The 18,661-nt window shown below is 39.5% G+C and overlaps 1 protein-coding gene across 2 annotated transcripts in view; it reads right to left on the reverse strand.

The window, feature by feature from the left end:
• POT1 (protection of telomeres 1) overlaps positions 1 to 18,661 on the reverse strand; it is a 60,066-nt gene that overhangs the window by 20,474 nt on the left and 20,931 nt on the right. For both annotated transcript variants that reach the window (XM_044423379.1, XM_044423380.1), the window contains 4 exons: positions 17,282 to 17,412; positions 11,348 to 11,638; positions 6,810 to 6,965; positions 132 to 295 (listed from right to left, as the gene is read on the reverse strand). In XM_044423379.1, coding sequence (XP_044279314.1) covers positions 132 to 295; positions 6,810 to 6,965; positions 11,348 to 11,638; positions 17,282 to 17,412 — 742 coding nt within the window. The remainder of the gene's footprint in view (positions 1 to 131; positions 296 to 6,809; positions 6,966 to 11,347; positions 11,639 to 17,281; positions 17,413 to 18,661) is intronic.

Consider the following 18,661-nt stretch of genomic DNA (forward strand, 5'->3'; position numbering starts at 1 on the left):
ACACCTTACGGCAAAGATTCTTCAACTGACTGGCAGAAACTTCAAAAGCTGGGCCAAAAAGTTCTGGATAAACACACTGTTTCATTTTCCCATTTTCCAAATGAAAGGCATCTTAAATATTATTTACTCACGCCTTTAGTTCCTTGACATCAGCATAGCTTTCTGGCAGGACTATAATTCCACGACCATAGCCAGTGCCCCCATGAAGATGAAACTGGATATATGAAATATCAGATCTGCCTTCAAGACCTTGGGGTTTTGCATGCAAATTATACATTCGAATAAAGCTTCCAACCTTAAAAACAAAACAAAACAGTATTTCATGAGGAAAAGCTAAAAAGCCATTTTAATCTGTCTAAGAGAGAAGCTTGTTTAGTAATTACAAGTACCATTTTGTGCAGCTTCATTTGGAAACTGGATTAAGCATCAGTGATACCAAACTCTTAAAATACACTGTGAATATTTGAGTAAAATTAATAAATACTGTAACATAAATACTGTTGTTTACAAGTACATATCAGTATTAGGAATGCATTGTGGATAAACTATCTTTGGGGACACTTACCTAATAAGTATTTTTAATATAGAGGAAGGTAGTTACCTATTTTAGTCTCAAATTAAATTGTTAGCAATTGTAGTACCATAATTCATGATTACACCAATGCTTTTATTATCTACCTATACAGAATTTTTAATTATGATTTTATGAAAGTTAAAATGTGATTTCCTACTATGAATATGAATGTATTATATTAGAAATGCTATTTCCTATGTATGCCAGTATATTTGTGATGTTACTATCTAATTTTAAAAGAAATATATTTTGTATATGACCATACTCGCCATATATGTAAGTTTGGCTCTAGGTATGTGTGTAAATAATCTATTTGTATCAATGTTAGCATATGTTATTTATTTCCCCATTAAGGACTGTAAAGTATTATCAGCATACAACTGATCTCTTGTGATTGCAAGTGATCACTGCTAAAATTGCAACATCTCAATTATTTCATTTTAAATAAAAAGACTTCCCAAGAGGTGTTTTCTTAACCCTTCTTTCTGTCAATTAAGGAAAGAATCAACCTGCTTCTTGATGTCATGTATATTCTGCAAGTTTCTGGAAGCAATCATAGTTCCGGGGAAGATCTGATGCTTTATTATGTTCCTTTTGTGCTGGGAAGACAGCCTCACTTTTTACAAGCAATTGGTCACAGGATTATTTCAGACTCCTCTCTCTGAATCCTGTTGCTTCTTCCTTTAACCTCCATTAGATGGTGATAATGCATCACAGACCCTTCATTTTGCTGTGGGAGCATAAAGTCTACCTCAAAAAGATATACCGCATAGAAACTAGGACTGCTATCTTTTAAACAACTCACCTATTTTTCAAGATACTTCTACTTGGAAATTTACAAAAGAAAGAATAAAAGAAAAACTCTTAAAGGATCATTTTACTATAACTGGGCATACTTCACAGGCACAATGTTATTAAGGTACAATTGTGCAAATTATTATGAAGGCACAATCCTAGAACAAAAGTCCTAGAATTCCCAGAATTCCTCAGCCAGCTTTACTAGGGAACCCTGCAAATTGTAGGACTTTCTTTCTGTCTAAACATGCATAGACCTGCACCCTAAAGTACATATTACATGTACAACTGTATTGCAGTACGACACAAATAGCAAGGTCTTCCTCTACTAGAGATACTTATTAGATTTATATCCTGGCTTTTTTCCTGGAAAGAACTCAAAGGGGCTTACATCATTCTCCTCCTGCTGCCCTCTATCTCACCTCACAACAGCTACCCTTTGAGGCAGGTTGGGCTGAGAGTCTGGAACTGGCCCAAAGGCACCCAGATAGCTCCATGGCCGAGTGGAGACTAGAACCCAGATTGCCCGAGTCCCAGTTCCCCTGTGCTCTGTGCCTGAGTCCCAGTCTCACGCTCTATGCCACTACACCACCACACTGGATCTCTATCAGCTGGCAAACTCCATGAGACCTCTCACAGTTAAGAAGGAACATCACTAAATTCTGTGTGAACTGGTGACCCACCATGGAGTCTGCAATGTGCTATGTGTCGATTACTGTGGAACATCACCAATATGATCCAAAATGCTTAATAAAAATACAGCTAAAAAGAGTATGTTGTGACAGAGGACATCTCTGGAGGCTAACTGTATGTCAGCAAAGTGAAGAAGTGATTCACAGGTTAATTTTATCCCTTTATGAATGTATGTTATACCCTACATCAACAGATCTCAGGACTGGATAAAATCTAGCAAGAAAGAAGCTCAAAGAAGAACAAAATGATCATTCACAGTCCATTACATTCAACATCATTTGAAGATCAGCACTAATAACCCAAGAAATGGATCAAATTGACCTACACACAATGAAACCCAAAGGCTGGGCTAAATAGCTGTAACAGAATGCTGGAATAAGACAACAGCAGCAGCTGGGCCTCCAAGTAGGGAGCCTTCCATAGTGAGGTCTCTGGGGAGGTGTGTACAGGGTCTCCATGACATCCTTCCTGGCAGAAAGCCTGATGGCTCTTCCTGAGTGTTCCCTGGAACTAGCTGAGGGTAGATGGATGGGCAAAACCAAGAGGTGGCAGGGCCAAGATCTAGTGCCTCTCAATCAACCTGAGTACACAGGTGTATTCAGGCAGAACAGAAATAAATGAAATAATCAGAACATTGCAAAAAGAAAAAAAAAAGAAAGAAAGAACGAAAAGAAAAAAGTTCAAAATTAATTCTATTGGGAATTGCCAGAACAAATTCAAGCAAATAGGAATAATTCTTAATAGAGAGGTTGCTAAAGATAAGACTGCAGTAATTTTATAAAAAAAAGTACAAACACGCTCCCCCGTTAAAAAAAAAATCAGTCGTTACTATAGTTGTATTAAAAATATGCATTATCAATATTTTTCCTTTGGAGGGCAGCATTGTACAATGTTTTCCTGCTGACTTGTGAAAGCAAATTCTACTCATGAGACTGTTAAGAAAAACAATAAAAAATGTTAATGTTTAGAAATCTATCAAAGTGGGGTAGGATCCAAACAATAGAAAATAACCAGTAACACAGTTCTAAACTGTTTGTGCAAGCATGAGACAAAGAGCTTGCCCAAAATACCGTTACTGGTAAACAAGTGCAACCTGCAAGAAAATGGTACAGTGTGAAGTGCTTCCATTCACTGTTCCAGCCCATCGGCCATCATATGCTTTTCGCTATCCAGTTTTCTATCACCCTCCTCTCTTTCAGTCATGATTCTACAACTCACTGCTCATGGATCTGTTTTAGGGTTTCCCTTATGCAGTACCCATCAAAGAAAGCTAGTGTTTCAAAGTGTAAACTCGGAAACCAGAAGAAATGCTTGTTTCCTGATCAGGACTGTTGAGCAGAACCTCTCACTGCGAGCTTTGTCGATCTACTCTGTTCCAGAAACTAGCTTTCCTGATTATTTCCAGCTGGTTTTAGTTCCCCTGTAGTGGAGCATGGGCAGACACGGATAAAGCCCTATATCCGAATTAGGACCCCCCCCCCCCCGCTTTTTTTAACAGGGAATTCTATCCTTGAATAAGGCTAGGGCCGACATCTTGTCTTCTCTTTACCCTCCCAGGAACGGCAAAGAGTTTATGTTCTAATTCATCCCTTATTTTGTAAGGAATTTTTAAAAAATAAATCCTCCTGATACAGGATTTCTTTTCATGCTCTGTATTGCAGCTTGGAAGTATGGCGACTCAGAAAGAGGGACCTGAAGACAGCTTTGCAGTGTAGTTCATACTAATACTGCAAATCAGACTTAGAGTAGTTTACAATTTTGCAGTGCTGTTCAGAAGCATTAGGTTCTTTTGCCGGTTGGAGTGAAGCTGAAAAATGGTATGAACTCTGTAGTATTATGCATTGCCTCTATCCCCACAGTGGAGATTGGGGCTGAGAGAAAATATGCAGCAATTTTGCAATGTAGTTCCCTGATATAACCCAATTATAGGCTGAATGGCTACATATGAGAGTAAAAAAAGGGAAAGATTAAGAAAGGGAGAAAAAAAGAGCATCTTATAGCAATCCAGCAATGTCATTCATTGTTAATGTGGCACATCAGTGGTAAGGGAGAGGCCAATGCAGATTCTTAGTCAAAAACCTTCTGTACCTTTTAGGATCACTGCAAAAGTCCACCTGAACAGGAATACCCCACATGGCACCACTTTTTCATAAGCTCCAATGGTACAGCAGATGTTAAAATGCTGGTTCATAAATTATCTCTGAGAGATGCTCACCTGCCATAAGAGTGCTTGTCACATCCCTTCCACATCTAAAGTCTTCTTCACACCACTGCAGGTAGACCTGTGGCTCAGTGACAGAGCACATGCTTTGCACCCAGAAGGGTTGCAAGTTCAATCACCAGCATTTCAATTCTCAGAGCTGCTGCCACTCAGTGTTGGCAACACTGGGCCAGATGGACCCTGGATTGACAGTAGAAGGCATTTCCTGTGTTCTCAGTATTAATATATGTTGTAGCCACAGACACAGTCAAGCCCCATGTACAGTCCTTGGCAAATCTGCGTGGACTTCAGGAAATGTGTTTCTTACACTTTCCCATGTTGGAGGTCAATAGAATCTTAGACTACACAGAAGGTGGCTACACAGAAGCAGGTCTGTGCTGCACAAGAAAGCAGTGGAAAACAACTATTGGAGCTGAAGTTCAACAAAACTGTCCTCAGGTAAAAAACCAACATAAGCCCAACTTAGTGTAGACCCAATCAGATCCATGGGACTTCAGTTAGTCTTGTCTAATTGAAGCTCCATCAATTTCAGTGAGAGTCCTTTAAGTAAGACTTATACGTGATTTTATACCTTGTGCAAGTCTTCATTCCTGCTTATACCAGGGAAACAAATACTGTAATATGCAGAGAACAACCAAACATAAGATGAGGTATAGCCAAGAAATGTCACAAATAAATGTTGCTGGATGTACACTGCCCAGAGGGTCTTGTTTAGGACCATTGGCTGTTGTTTAGAAATCAAATATATAAATAATTACTCAGGTGAGCATCATACACAAGAGCTATTATGACTGCATTATGGAGAACACAGCATAGCTTGGAAAACAGACAATATGCCCTTCAGAATAAATATGATCATCACCAGATAATAGACCGCAAAGCTTATTTTTATCAATAGGAAGAAAAAGCAGAACCATAATTTACCATTCAAGTAATATGTAATTCAGTGAAATTAAAGTTTTGCATTACACTGAAGAGAAAATAGTGTTTTAGACAAAATGCTGTTGGCAGAAGTACTGCAATATAATTTCACACTGTGCTCTTATTTTAAAAAATGAAGCAGAATGTACTACCGCCCCCTTCCAGTTTTCCTTATTTTCTTACAGTATGCTTTCACGCTCACTAACATGGGCTCAATTATATTCCATTAAAAATAAACTAGACAATTATTTTCACATATACTATGTTATTAACTGCAAGGTATAAAAATAGTGTAAAAGGAGATTTGGACATTAAATCTCCACCTACAAACTGGAGGAAGCAAACATTGAAGAATCACCTGCCATTTGATTAGGAATTTACATGGCAAGGCAATCCTGAGCAACTTTCAAATTCAGAAAAGATATTGTTGGGAAAAACACAGCATGTAACTGCACCTAAATAGCTCTGACTAAAATAAAGCCTGTAATTCCAGCCGTCATCCATAAGAATAGAGTTGAATGTTTTTATTTCATTCTAGAAATTCACAAAAACATATGCTGAGTTCACTCTGGAAGGTTAAGGCAATGAACTGAAAAGGCAAGAGAGATCAATAAAAAACCTAACCCTAACTCTGTTTTTCCCCCACTGAATAATTGAGGTTTCTCCCATTCTTTCCAATTGCTAATGAAATTTGCATATATATGGGCTTGAAGAACATGCAACTCTAGTGGGAATTGTGCAGGATTGGCCTTGCACAAATTAAAATTTGTACAAGTCAGCTTCTGCACCAATCAGCTGATTTTGCACAAATCTCACCATAGCACAGGTTTTTCAAAGTTGTACATGCTACTTTTAACTGCACATTTCATTAGCTGTTAAAAATACATAAATTGTGATATTTTGTGTAGCTGGAAGTCTGTGAGTTGTTTGTACATGGAATAAAACAGTAAGCGTTCAACAGGAAAGGATCTTAGTGCAAAATGTTTAGTACAAAGGATTGTAGTCCACAGATCACAGTGTGGAATAACTATACCTGAAAAGCATTCAGAGGTTTATGTACTGAAGAATTGGCAAGGTTCTATGCAAACAGCATGTGGTTATGTATGTGGGAGACTGCAGCAAAGGCCATGCAAATAGGGATTGCCTTCCCAAGAATCTATGGTTCCCTGACAGTTAGGCACATCACGGCTTTTGTTAGCTCTCAAGCTCCAGCTGGCCATGAATTATCCTAGGGCTTGCCCACCTTCCTCCTCTCCCACTCTGAAATGTGTTCACTAAATGGGCAAAAAGATCCATCTAGCAAAAATGCAGGGTGCATGGACAGGGAGGCGAAGTTCAGCTCTGCTGTTCCTCATGCCCTGCACAGAATGATCAAAAACTCTGAGTTAAGGGGATAGTGATAATCACAGCAGGATTATGCTGTAAGTCCTTTTCTTCTTTTCCCAGCAGAACTGGCCTGCTGGGAGGTTTCCACAGATGAATCAGAGGAAGGTACAAGATTTAAACAAATAAAGTCCAGGGGGTGCTAGTTTTTGGTGATCATAAATACAAAGCCACATAACACTAGTAAAAAGCCACAGTAAAATTGCAGAGAAGTTCCATTACCTTCAGTGATTTGGCTAACTGTACATGATTATCGTAAACTACAATGTCCACTGTCAGATTTCTAAGCTGATTGATGAGGATGCCATCTCCTTCAAGGTCATCTTCTTTAACAAGTACCTTCCATGAAGGGAAAGGGCATTTTGTGCCATCCCACACCTACCAGGAAACAAATTTTAAAAACTGGCAGCATAAAAATCATACAACTTTAATATTCTATATTAAGGCAATGCCTCTAAGTATGCATGCCTAAATATTTGACAGAAGTGTATTTCCAGGTGAAGGTGTTTGAGATCAAAGGAAAATATTACACACACACAATTTACAAGTCTGTCGTTTGAAGACCAACACAAATTTGATTACATTTTTAATGGATTTAAATAGCACTTACCATATTTTAAAATACCTCTTAGCAGTTCACACTAAAAATGATAGCACATATTAAAATACCACAAACATGTATAAAAACATTGTACCAAAGACTCACAGTGCCACTATCAGCAAGCAGACTAGGGAAGGTTTGTGTGAAGAGATGGGTTTTTGGCAGCACAGCATGCCGCAGTTACACTGCGTGAATACATGTGGGAAGGCATTCTATATATTAGGAGCCACCAATAGAAGGCTGCTTCTGGGTTGTTGCAAGATGCAATCTGTACCATGCAGTACGATCCGGCTCTGGGATTTTGGGTGCTATTTTGAGAGTTGGCAGATCTATGTTCTATTTCTCCTCCTGACTGCAGTGGTTTGTTGCATGAAGGCCACAAAGAGCTCCGAAATTCTGGCTTCTCCAGACCTCTCCACCATCTCCACTGGTCAACCAACCACTGGACATCAAGGAGAATGGCTGATGTTTGCATCTCTCCAATAGAAATCCCGGAATGCTGGTGGTTAAGACAGGCCCAGAATATGCAACTAGCACTGGACTTTACGCGATCATGATTATATATGTATTTAGTTGAATGTCTTAGAATACCTTTTCAATTTTAAATGGAAACGCTAGGTTTTCAGTAATTAAAAACATTGCTTACTCTAATTTAACTATTTCCCAGAACAGGGTGAACTTTATGAAATCAATATTCAAGACTCATGTTTTCAGAATGTGTTAATATGTATTTAGAAAAGACAATGATGGTGTTGGCATTACTGCAGTTCTATTAGTAGCCTTTACAACCAGATGTTCTACATCACAAAAACGGACAACACTATGGTCAGCTGCCCCTCCACACCCATATGGCACATACAGGAATGCTTCCTTATTTTTGCCCCCGGCAAGCTACGAGATGCTAAGGTGCTTTTAAGAACAGGCAGTGTACTCACTTTGGCTCTAAGCCTGAAAGCGAAGATACAAGTAGAATGCACAGCTTATTTCAAAAATATTTTTGAAAAAACTTTTTTAAAATCCTGTCATCTTGGTTTGTTACTGATAAGCATAGGGTTTTTTCCTCTGTGTTGCATTTCAAAGGAAAAGAAAGGTTGCCTTATAGCTCAGCAGCATTATTTCAGTTTACAAGTGTGGTCAGACGATCTAGCGCTGTGACAACCTTTTAATCACTTTAGCTTCTGCTTGCTTTTGTGGAGTAAAAATTAATCAGTTCACCCTCTTCCCTCTTTATTACCTCTGAGATAACATTAGTATTTATTTATTGCTGGCTATTCCTGTAGATTTATTTTTTTTAAAGAAACCCCAGCAGTTGGTAAACACCTGCCATCTGTTTGTTTGCTCTCCTGCATGTTTTAGACAACCCTGGAAGTGGTCATTTGTGTACAGCAGAACAGGAAACATCTGTTAACATAAAGGGCATAAAATCCTAATGGTAATTTAAACAGTTGAACTGCTAGCAGAATCATGGTCAGTTGGCCTCACTGATTCACACACATACTCTAGTTTCAGGGGCAGGTGGAGGTATCCCTGTATTCTTTCTCTATTCATGCTTTCCTGAAATTGTTTAAATAGTTTGTGTGACTGTGCCAAATGGTGAGGCTGTTAATGATCACAAGGGAACTATCAAAAATTCTCACAGGTACCTCAAACTATCAAGACAGACCACTGGATGCGGTCAGTTACCTAGTGGTAGAACAAATATATGAAATAAATATGATTTGAATTTTAAAATTTAAATTGGTTTGATTTTTATGAAAGCATACATACTAAAGTATGCACACTTTATTCCTATTAGAGAATATCCTGGTTGATCTATAATAATAAACAAAGTTGTACATGTATCTGTCAGTGCCAAACTACCAAAACTATGAAAACCAAAATCTGGCATGCAGGCCTGGTATATGCAAGCAATAGAAGGGAACAGCAGAGTTCCAAGGTAACTATTCCACAGCAGATAGTAGGGGAATTTGGTTTGCTGGATATCTATCTAGTTGACTTGGATTTGCATTTTAATCTAAGCCACAGCAATGAGGCAGGAAATTGTTTAAACAGAATTCCATTTTATGTAGCTTAAGTAATGGTCCACGTGAGAAGCTTCAGTGTTGCTTCAGCAAAGGAATAAAACACCATTGCAGTACCCAAGAATATGATGTTTATGGTGCTAAAATGCAGTTTCAAAAATATGCAGAAATAATATAAATGTTCCCTGCTTTCCTAAAACAGTGAATCTGTGATGGTTAAAGGAGGCCACCGAAACAAGCAAAAGATGGGTTGCTTTGCAGGCGACAACATTTTGGTCCTTTACTGGAATGGAGATTTTGCTAGGTGTGGGGTCAGCCTGGTACCTTTCAGATGTCATTGACTAGAACTTCCAGGTAAATGTATCAGTTTTAAAAGAAAAACTGAACATTATGGGAGGACTAACCCAGCTTGTTTGGGATTAACTGGCATCCTGACCAGGAAAAGTCGTGTTATGATGTAAAGAAGCACTTTTAGCATGTTCTTGAGGCCCCAGTTCTGCTGGGATACATTTCAACGCTCTTCGCTCTACCTTCACTCTCTCATTATGATGAATTTTTTAAATTATTAAATATCTTGCCTTTCCTACAAGAAGTCCACGGAAACATTAAAAATCCTCTTCCTCCTCTATGTGTTAGCCTCACAAGAATTTTGTGAGGTAGATTAGGCAGTTAGTGGATGAAATTTGCATGTCAGATCACGCAATGGTAGATGGTTATCACAACTGGAAGTTGGTTACCACAGTGGTTCTAGCAGACAAGCACTGTTTCTGCTTAGTGCTGTGGTTTTGTCCCCACCTAGTCCTACCTCCCCCTTCTGGCACACATCCCACATGCCCCCCCCCCCCCCCCCCCGTCTAGGTAGGCAGTCTATTTGCGATTCCTCTGCTGAGTGCTCTCCATTTGCTCCCCATAGCTGATCAATATCCTTTCCATTGTTTGTTCCCATTGAAAACAATTATTCCTGCTGTGTTGCCCTGTGCTTCCCTACCTTTCACTTTCCTCACTTCTGTTCAGCTGTCTGCATCAGCCTGGAGAAGCTTTTCCACCCCGACAGCCCTGTTTCTGGCACCTCCTGTACAATCCATGGCTTGACTTTCTTCTAACCCAGCCATGGCTACCTAACTCACCACTTGTCACTAGCACCTTATACTCTCCCTTCTCCTTCTTATTTATTTTATTTATTAAAACATTTTTATGCCGCCCCATTCGCCGAAGCCTCGGGGTGGCTTACAATAATCTTCTTCGCTCCGTTTCCATTCATCTACCATACAGTTGATGATGATTAACACCTTCATACCCCATCCCCCACAGCGGCTTTTGATCCTTGCCCCTTTCTGTTCTCTCCATCATCTGGCACCCAAGCTTCTCTTGCTCTCTCCTGTCCTCCCACTTTGACTCCCATCTGGGCTAGGAAAGTGGGTGAAGCTTAGGATTAACTCTTCCCCTTCTAAGTCTGGCTCCACTTAGCACTGGGCTTCTTTTACTTTTCCCATACTTTGCATCCCTGCACCTTGAGCAGTTCTCCTATCTATCTGTCTCCAGTTTTGTGTTACAAATTTTAGAGTAACTTATTACTGATTACTAATTAAATGCAGCTGTGATTGTTGTACTATCTCAGAGTCATGTTCTGCATGCAATATTAAAGACAATGCCTTGTTCATGTTCTTCTTAATGTATGTCTCTACAAGGAAATAAAACAATGTTCTGTTTTCTTCTGTTAGCTAACTACTCAAATATTACTGCTTATAACTTATGCTCCTCATAATTACGCAAGTATTACTTTTTATAAGAAGAGAAATCCTGTCAGAGCAAAGCAAGCAGCAAGGTAAGTGTTGTTAGGCTGACATTGGGAACAGATATTGGATAACTGGAATGATTTGCAATCTTTTTCTTGGAACTTTGCAATATTCTTGAACCACTAACAGCTCCTTGTGGTAGGGAGAAACCCTGGAACAGACTGTTGTGTCTTATTATGGTTGATAATAAATCACAGCAGTTTGTCACCATGACAGAGTCCAAAAAACAAGACCAAAAAAAAGTTGCTTGCTGAGTTGTGCAAAATGTAAGAAGGAAAGCTCTCACAGACTGTGTAATAGCTCTCAAATTAAAACTTTAGAGTGGGGGAGAGAGCTACAAACCTTGAGAAGATAGGAAGACCCATCCACTTTTGCTTTCCCAACCAGCTGGCAAGTCAGTTCAAAATACATTGACTGTTGGATGTGAGATAGTTTTGCTGATGGTGCAGAGTTCTGAAAGTTACTTGCCACCCAAATGCGCAGGTTTTCCACGGTTTTTTTGTCTTCATCTGTAAAGGTGAATAATTTGCTGGTTGATCGAGGAGTCAGTGGTGCTCCTATGGTGCCATCAAATGTAAGTGCTGCAAATCCACAATTGGAAAGCCCTTGAAGTTGGCCATTAAACTCACTGACCTAGATGGCAATAGGAAAAAAAAAAACCCACCAAAATGCCATAAGGAAACATAAGCTGTTACTGTTCCTTGTAGTCTTCTAAAAGAAAGGAGAGGGGGAGGGGACTATACACCTGAAAGGAATATAATAAATTACAAAATTACACTCACACAATGGTTTAGGAAGATACACTCAAAGATCAATTATTATTTGAACTTAGTTGAACATTCCTGAATTGGAAAAAGCCTGACTCTTGACTGTCAACATATGGAATTGACAAAGATGCTTTGTTAGTTTATATGTTGCAAGTGGATCAACTGGATGCAAGTCAGAAATTAATCTTTAACTAACTTAGCCCTGATTCTAAAATGCTACCTCATATTACAGTTTGCTCAAGATCCAGACTACCCTCCCCTGAGCACAATGCAAAACTTGGACGAACTGCACCCAAGCAGATGGGTGCCAAAGCACAGACCTCATCAGGTTGCACAAGGTGGCAGTGCCTGCATTAGGTTGCAGTCCTACACAAACTTGCCTGTGAGTAAGCTGCCTGGAATACAGTGAGATTTACTGCCAAGTAAAAATATGTAAGATTGTAATATTAGATATGACTTCTGCTATAATAATCAATTGATAGGAGAAAAAAATCAATTTGTGACTTCTTGCAAAGGTACCTGGGATTCAGGGAAATCTCAACACTAAATACTTTTTAGGAGAAATAAAAATTTCTCCCTTACTTCCAGTCTCTGATGCAGTGAAAAAGTCTCTCCAACGAATACTGTAAAACTGCAATAAATGGGTAGCCTTTAGTTCTTCAGCTGACTTCAGCAAAATATTCTATTACAGCTCACAAGTGTATATTAAGCAAAGAGGATGCTCAGAAAAGCAGGAGGTCTCATTTATCATCTCCCACAAATGGCTCACCCTTTCCCCTGCTACCTCTTGCTTAAAGATCTTCAAAGAACAACTGGGTGGAGCCCACCTCCCTTGCTCTTTTATCAAATACCTCCTCAAAATCCATCTATTTCTGGCTCAGTCCCCACTGCCGAACTGCAATCTTATTTATCACATGGGTATCTTGCTTTTTTTTCCTTCAAGAAACCCAAAGTAACTTAACATTTTATCCTCAAAATAACCTTGTAATATACATTAGGCTGAGAGTCAATCACTGGCTCAAAGTTACCTATTGAACTTCATAGTGGAGTGAGGACTTGAACCTGGATGTCCTGAGTCCCAGTCCAACACCAAACCTTACTAGCTCATAGGGTTCTCTTTCTCCAAACCCCCTGCTATGAAGGGAGACCAAGGAATGACTTAAGTTTACTCTGTTGACAGGAAGCCTATATCTGCATAGTTTAAACCATACACACTGTTTCCATATCTATCTACTTGTTTTCTTGCTGCACTAAGGTCAAATCAGCATCACCCACAACAGCATAATGTGAATCCTCTGTACTGACTGAAAAAAAAGCAATCCAGCTTCTTGTATGTGTATGTATTTTCTACATTGAATCACAACTCTCCTTATGTGTGCTGGAGGCCACAAGGGAAAACCCATGAGAATCATCATATGAACATTCCGCAGAAGTAAAAATGTCAACTTTTAAAAAGTTTATTTGGGATTGTTAAAACGATTTTGAAAATAAAAGAGCAGGTATTAGTATTACTTAAGTCAATGGCACACTGTGATTAAAAAGACAGGCCACGTTTGCATGGAATTGTACCTACTGAACATGTCCACCTATGAAGACTATGTGTTCAACATTTATGAGTCTGTCTCCCCACTTCAAAGATATTGCAGAAATTGTTCCAGAAGAGAACTAAAACAGATTTTCTTCCCAACCTAGTTCCCCAGATGTGTTGGAAAACATCACCAGCCAGCATGGCCATTGGCCAAACCCAGAAAACCTTTGGGTTCAGGCACATTCCCTAGAAAAGAAAGCCAAAAAGTATGTCTGTGTTTTAATTAAAAAAAGACTAAGAGAGAGAACTTTGCAGGAGCCTGTAAAATCAGTCTCATTAGCAGATAGTTTTATTTATTTATTTTTCAATTTATATCCTGCCTTTTTCCTACAAATGGCTCAAGGCAGCTTACATCTCCTCCTCCATCTTATCCCCACAACAACAACCCTGTGAGGTAGGTTGGGCTGAGAGTCTGTGACTGGCCCAAAGTCACCCAGTTGGCTCCATGGCTGAGCAGGGACTAGAACCCAGATCGTCCGAGTCCTAGTCCCATGCTCTTAACCACTACACCACACACTGGCTCTCCAGCTCAGGCAGCTCAGGGCATGCAGGTCTATGAAGAGATAGCTGGATACCACAGCTGAGACACATTGGAAAACAGAAAGGCTCAGTTGTATGACCCAGCAGGACATTTCTTAAATACGAGTACATTCTTAAATTGGAAAACAGAAACAGATCTGGGATTTCCCAGTAAACTTCTCAATGGTGGCACACCTAAAGTAATGAAAGGAACCTTGAAAGGAATTCCAGATTTAGTCTATTTTGTCATAATTCATCTTTAGTAGAATTGAGGCTAACAGTTCAGGCTACAGTGCCACAAAAGATTACTGAAAGAAATTTAAGTCTCATCTCATGTTTGCTATAAAGCACAATTTTGTTAATTATGACTATGTGGTCATGCAAAAGCAAGTAACTTTACTGATACTTGGTGTTTACATAAAACTTTGACTATCCAAAACACCTCACATCCATTCTCCCAGTAGCCCTGTAATACTGGCAATAGTTATTATTACACTGCATTTCTATCCTGCCTTCTCCCCTCTTGTGAGGAACTGCAAGTGGCTTATAAAGCTCCATTTTTATCCTCACAACAATCTGTATGGCAGGTTAGGCTGAGAGAGTGAATGACTGGCCGAAATTCACCCAGTGAGTTTCACAGCTGAGTGAAACTCACCTAGATTTTCCAGTTTCCCAGTCTAACATTCTAACTACCACACCAATTGTATGGGGCAAGAGAAAGAGCAGAGCTCTGGACTTGGGAGTGGATCTTCACCTAATGTTGCACGATTGTAGCTGGAATAATATTGAATGAGTAACTTCCCAGCTCATACTGTAATCCACCACGTGACACTTCATGCCTTCTGTTTTAGATGTCCGGGATGGTGCCAGAGGATACCCACCTGTATTAATCAACCTATGTAGTAGAATGACCATGCTCAGGAGCAGAGCACATGCAAAGCCCCAAGTCCAGTGCCTGACACTGCCAAGCAGGGCAGACTGAGTCCTGCTTGAAACCACGGGGCTGGTCAGTGCATCCAATACTGAGCTAGATGGACTGACTGATAAGGCCATTTGCTATGTAGAGAATGAACTCTCACAGAAAGGGTCGCTCACACAACCAAAGCGGCTCAGTAGATCACAAGAAACTGAGCACATGATGAAGGAAGTGCTGTTGCAAAGACATTGGTGATGACGCAGTGAGTTAAGAGGTGAGTTGAGTGAGGCCTACTCTAATCTCGATGCTGAGCCACTCACATTGATCAGATGCCTAGGGCTGGTTCTAATTTAGGTGTCCCACAGTCTGTGTTTGTGTGGGCTCCGAAGGATGGTGGAGGACAGGAGAGCCTGGAGGAATGTTGTCCATAGGGTCGTGATGGGTCGGGTACGACTTTGCGACTAGCAACAACAACTAATAGGTCTGCGTATGTGTGCATCTGTAGAGCAAAGCCTTGTATTATATGTGCAATGCCAAGATAATATAAGATGACTTTTTTCTATCCTGGATGATTTTAATATAAGACCAAAAAGACAATGGGTGGAATCCTATTAATTCATGCTATGCATGCAGCAGCTTCTATCAACTGAATCTGTGTGTGTGTGTGTGTGTGTGTGTGTGTGTGTGTGTGTGTGTGTGTGTGTGTGTTGAGGGACAGAAAATTCCTTCTCCTCACTCTAAAAATCTCTGGAGGATTTGGGGACCTCTGGAGCAGCTTTTCGGATAGCAGATGGGCTGCAAGGAGAGTAGAAAGTCTCACGGCCGAAGCAAATGATGGATTCTGCCCAAGGTAGGCTTATTACCTTTTCATACAAGGAAGAGTGCTATGAATCAAATTCAGCAAAGTTTTCTTGTTAGATTAGGGTTATTAACACACTTCCATAAGATTTATTTATCAGGATGTATTATGTACTTTTAAAAATAGAATATTAGATTATGGCCTTAAGTTCTATCAAAGTATTTAAAATTCTATACATTTATGAGACTGCTTGTTCTTTATTTATTGTTTGCGGTGTGTGATAACAGGATAAGATGACATTCTATTGCAGAAAGGGTTTCTGCACGGCAAGTACATGAATTAATTGAAACAATGGGTGCGTATTTCACATGTAACTTTTAGGCACTGATAAGCAGGAAAATTATAATTTACTTAGGCAGCTTAAAACTACAATGTTTAAGTAGCTTAATTAAACTTTTACTATTCTAAATTTGCCTGCCAATTGAACCTTGACCACAGTTAAATTGGATTTCCAGATAAATGGGTTCACATTACACCACTGTAAGTGTTGAGAAGTGGACAAAGCCCCATGCAACTGAGAAATGGCAAACATATTTCCTTATTAAGGGGAAAAATAGATACCTTGGGGTAATTTGGGGATCAGTTATTTTGCAAATATTTTGCTCCTATCAGGTTTTGTTCAAATCGTACATGCCTATGAAGAATAATGAACAGAAAAATGAAGTGCTGCACCTTGATGAAGAGTAATCTGGTTCTCATGACATAAAAACCCATTGCGAGTAACTAGCCAGGATAGTTGCCCTGTTGCCTGAACCCAGACTTTTCTCCCACAAGGTGGCTCATTTTTCAGTAAGAAGTCATGTTGCATGAGTAACGAAAAATGGTTAAAGCCATTTAGTGGTATTCAATGTTAATCCAATTTAAGTTCCATTCACATCAATGGGTCTACTATAAAACAACATTGGACACAATCCAAAGAACCCACAAATTAAATAGGTAGGACAGAGCAATAACCAAGGAAAGGGAAAGGCAAGATTCCTCCAAATTCATTATGTGAAGGTCTGTCTTTTTTAATGGCATAAAAGCACCCATAGGAAAAAGTCTAGAAACAGAATACTTAACAGAAATATTCCAGTGCACAGTAGTGGTTAAGAATGTGAGCCTGGCACTCAGGCAATCTGGGTTCTAGTCCCCGCTTGGCCATGGAGCTCACTGGGTGATTTTGGGCCATTCACAGAATTTCAGCCCAACCTAACTCACAGGGTTGTTGTGGGGATAAGATTGAGAGCAGTAGAAGAATCGTGTAAACCTCTTTGAGTTCCTTATAAGGAAAAAGCAGGGTATAAATCAAATTAATTAACAGAAACAGGTGAGCCACCTTCTCTGTTAGTATATCATCAGTAACTCCGTATCACACACAAATACATCCCTTCAAAGTAAAGACAGAGAAATCAAAGAGGGTATATTAAAAGATCTTCAGCTGAGCTGGTTCTCAAGGGTACTATGAGATGGGAAACAAAGGTGTGTACTCACATATCTTCCCTCGCCTAACCAAGAATGGCAGCTCCTTATACATATGGAATTCCATGTCACTAAGACAGATAAGAAGATTGCCTGCTCTTTGCATTTTGAATATGCTTCAATGCCATTTCCTCTCTGCAATTAACAGCAAATGTACCAAGATTACCTTTATTCTGTGAAAGCGAACTATGTCACCATTTCTGTAGACTTCTGGAAGGGCATTTTTGTTCGCATTAAACAATGTGCATATCAATTTGGCATTGGATTGGTCCACAATGGTTATCACTGAACAAAAGTCTGTAAAAAATTTAACAAGTGAAAAAGAAGGCAGCATATTTCTAACTGTAGGAATTATTACATCCATAATAATTTTAAATCTTCCTTTTCCTGAAGTCAGCTAACTGATATTAAAATAAATACACAGACTAGATCATAAATTCCCATATGCCTTTAGTAAAGCAATACAATTTCCCGAGAAGAGCTATGAGTCTGATACTCTGCAGCTTTACATCTACCTGTTACAATTCATGAGTCCTCAGTTATCTTACCTGAGATCCTGACACGCAGACAGATGTGAACTGGGCTGAAACTGCTATAAAATTACTAAAATGATACCTTAACATTGAAGAGGAAATATTTCAGAAGAATTCAAGCTAAAGACAGATAAGGTAGAAAATTCAATGGCAAGCCAACTGCGCATCAAGCCTTGACATGATCACTCTGCTCCATGACATGAGGTAAGAATGATGATGTTACGGCATGCAGAAATTCACTTTAATTTTCAGTGGCCATGTTTGGACATCACACAGGACAGTCTGTTCGGGATGAGAAACACACTGGTGCACAGTCCCCAACTGCTCCAGCTTGGCACCAGCAATAAGCAGGAATGCATAAAGAAATTACAGAACATCCATCCAAAGTTTATCGGGACATCTAAACCAGAGATTTTGGATTGTCTCTCCCTGAACAATGCAGAGTCAGAACCAAGCTTTGCTGTTGGATCATAACTATGGCCTGTTTAGTGACAGAAAACCTAGAATTCCTGGTTCAGACACCACAACAAACAAACCATAGATGGAGAGCTGAGGTTTTTTTAAAGTGTCCTCTCTTGCAGGAGTGGGCAACCAGAAGCAATACTGATCTAGTACAGCTGATGCTGGTCAGAACTATAGGTTTCTAGAAACAGATATAGAACTAATGATGAAGGACGGGGTGAAGGAACCTATGCCATTCCAAACTCATAGTCAAATTCTTCCATGTTTTGGTATTTCCTGACTTTTGACAATTCAGACTGCAATCTGATGTACATTAAGCTGGGAGTAAGGCACACTGAACACGATGGGAATTATTCATGTATACATATGACTATGTTGAAGTTAAAGGTTTATTTTCACCACCTTCTAGATCAACCTTGCCCAGCTTGGCATTTCCAGACATCTTAAACTGCAAGATGTCTTGGCCATTAGCCATGCTGGCTGGGAATTAGAGAAATACCAGTGCAACATATTATTATTATTATTATTATTATTATTATTATTATTATTAT

This window comes from Varanus komodoensis, unplaced genomic scaffold, assembly GCF_004798865.1.
Source record: "Varanus komodoensis strain SLA01 unplaced genomic scaffold, ASM479886v1 scaffold13_3, whole genome shotgun sequence".
Lineage (NCBI taxonomy): Eukaryota > Metazoa > Chordata > Lepidosauria > Squamata > Varanidae > Varanus > Varanus komodoensis.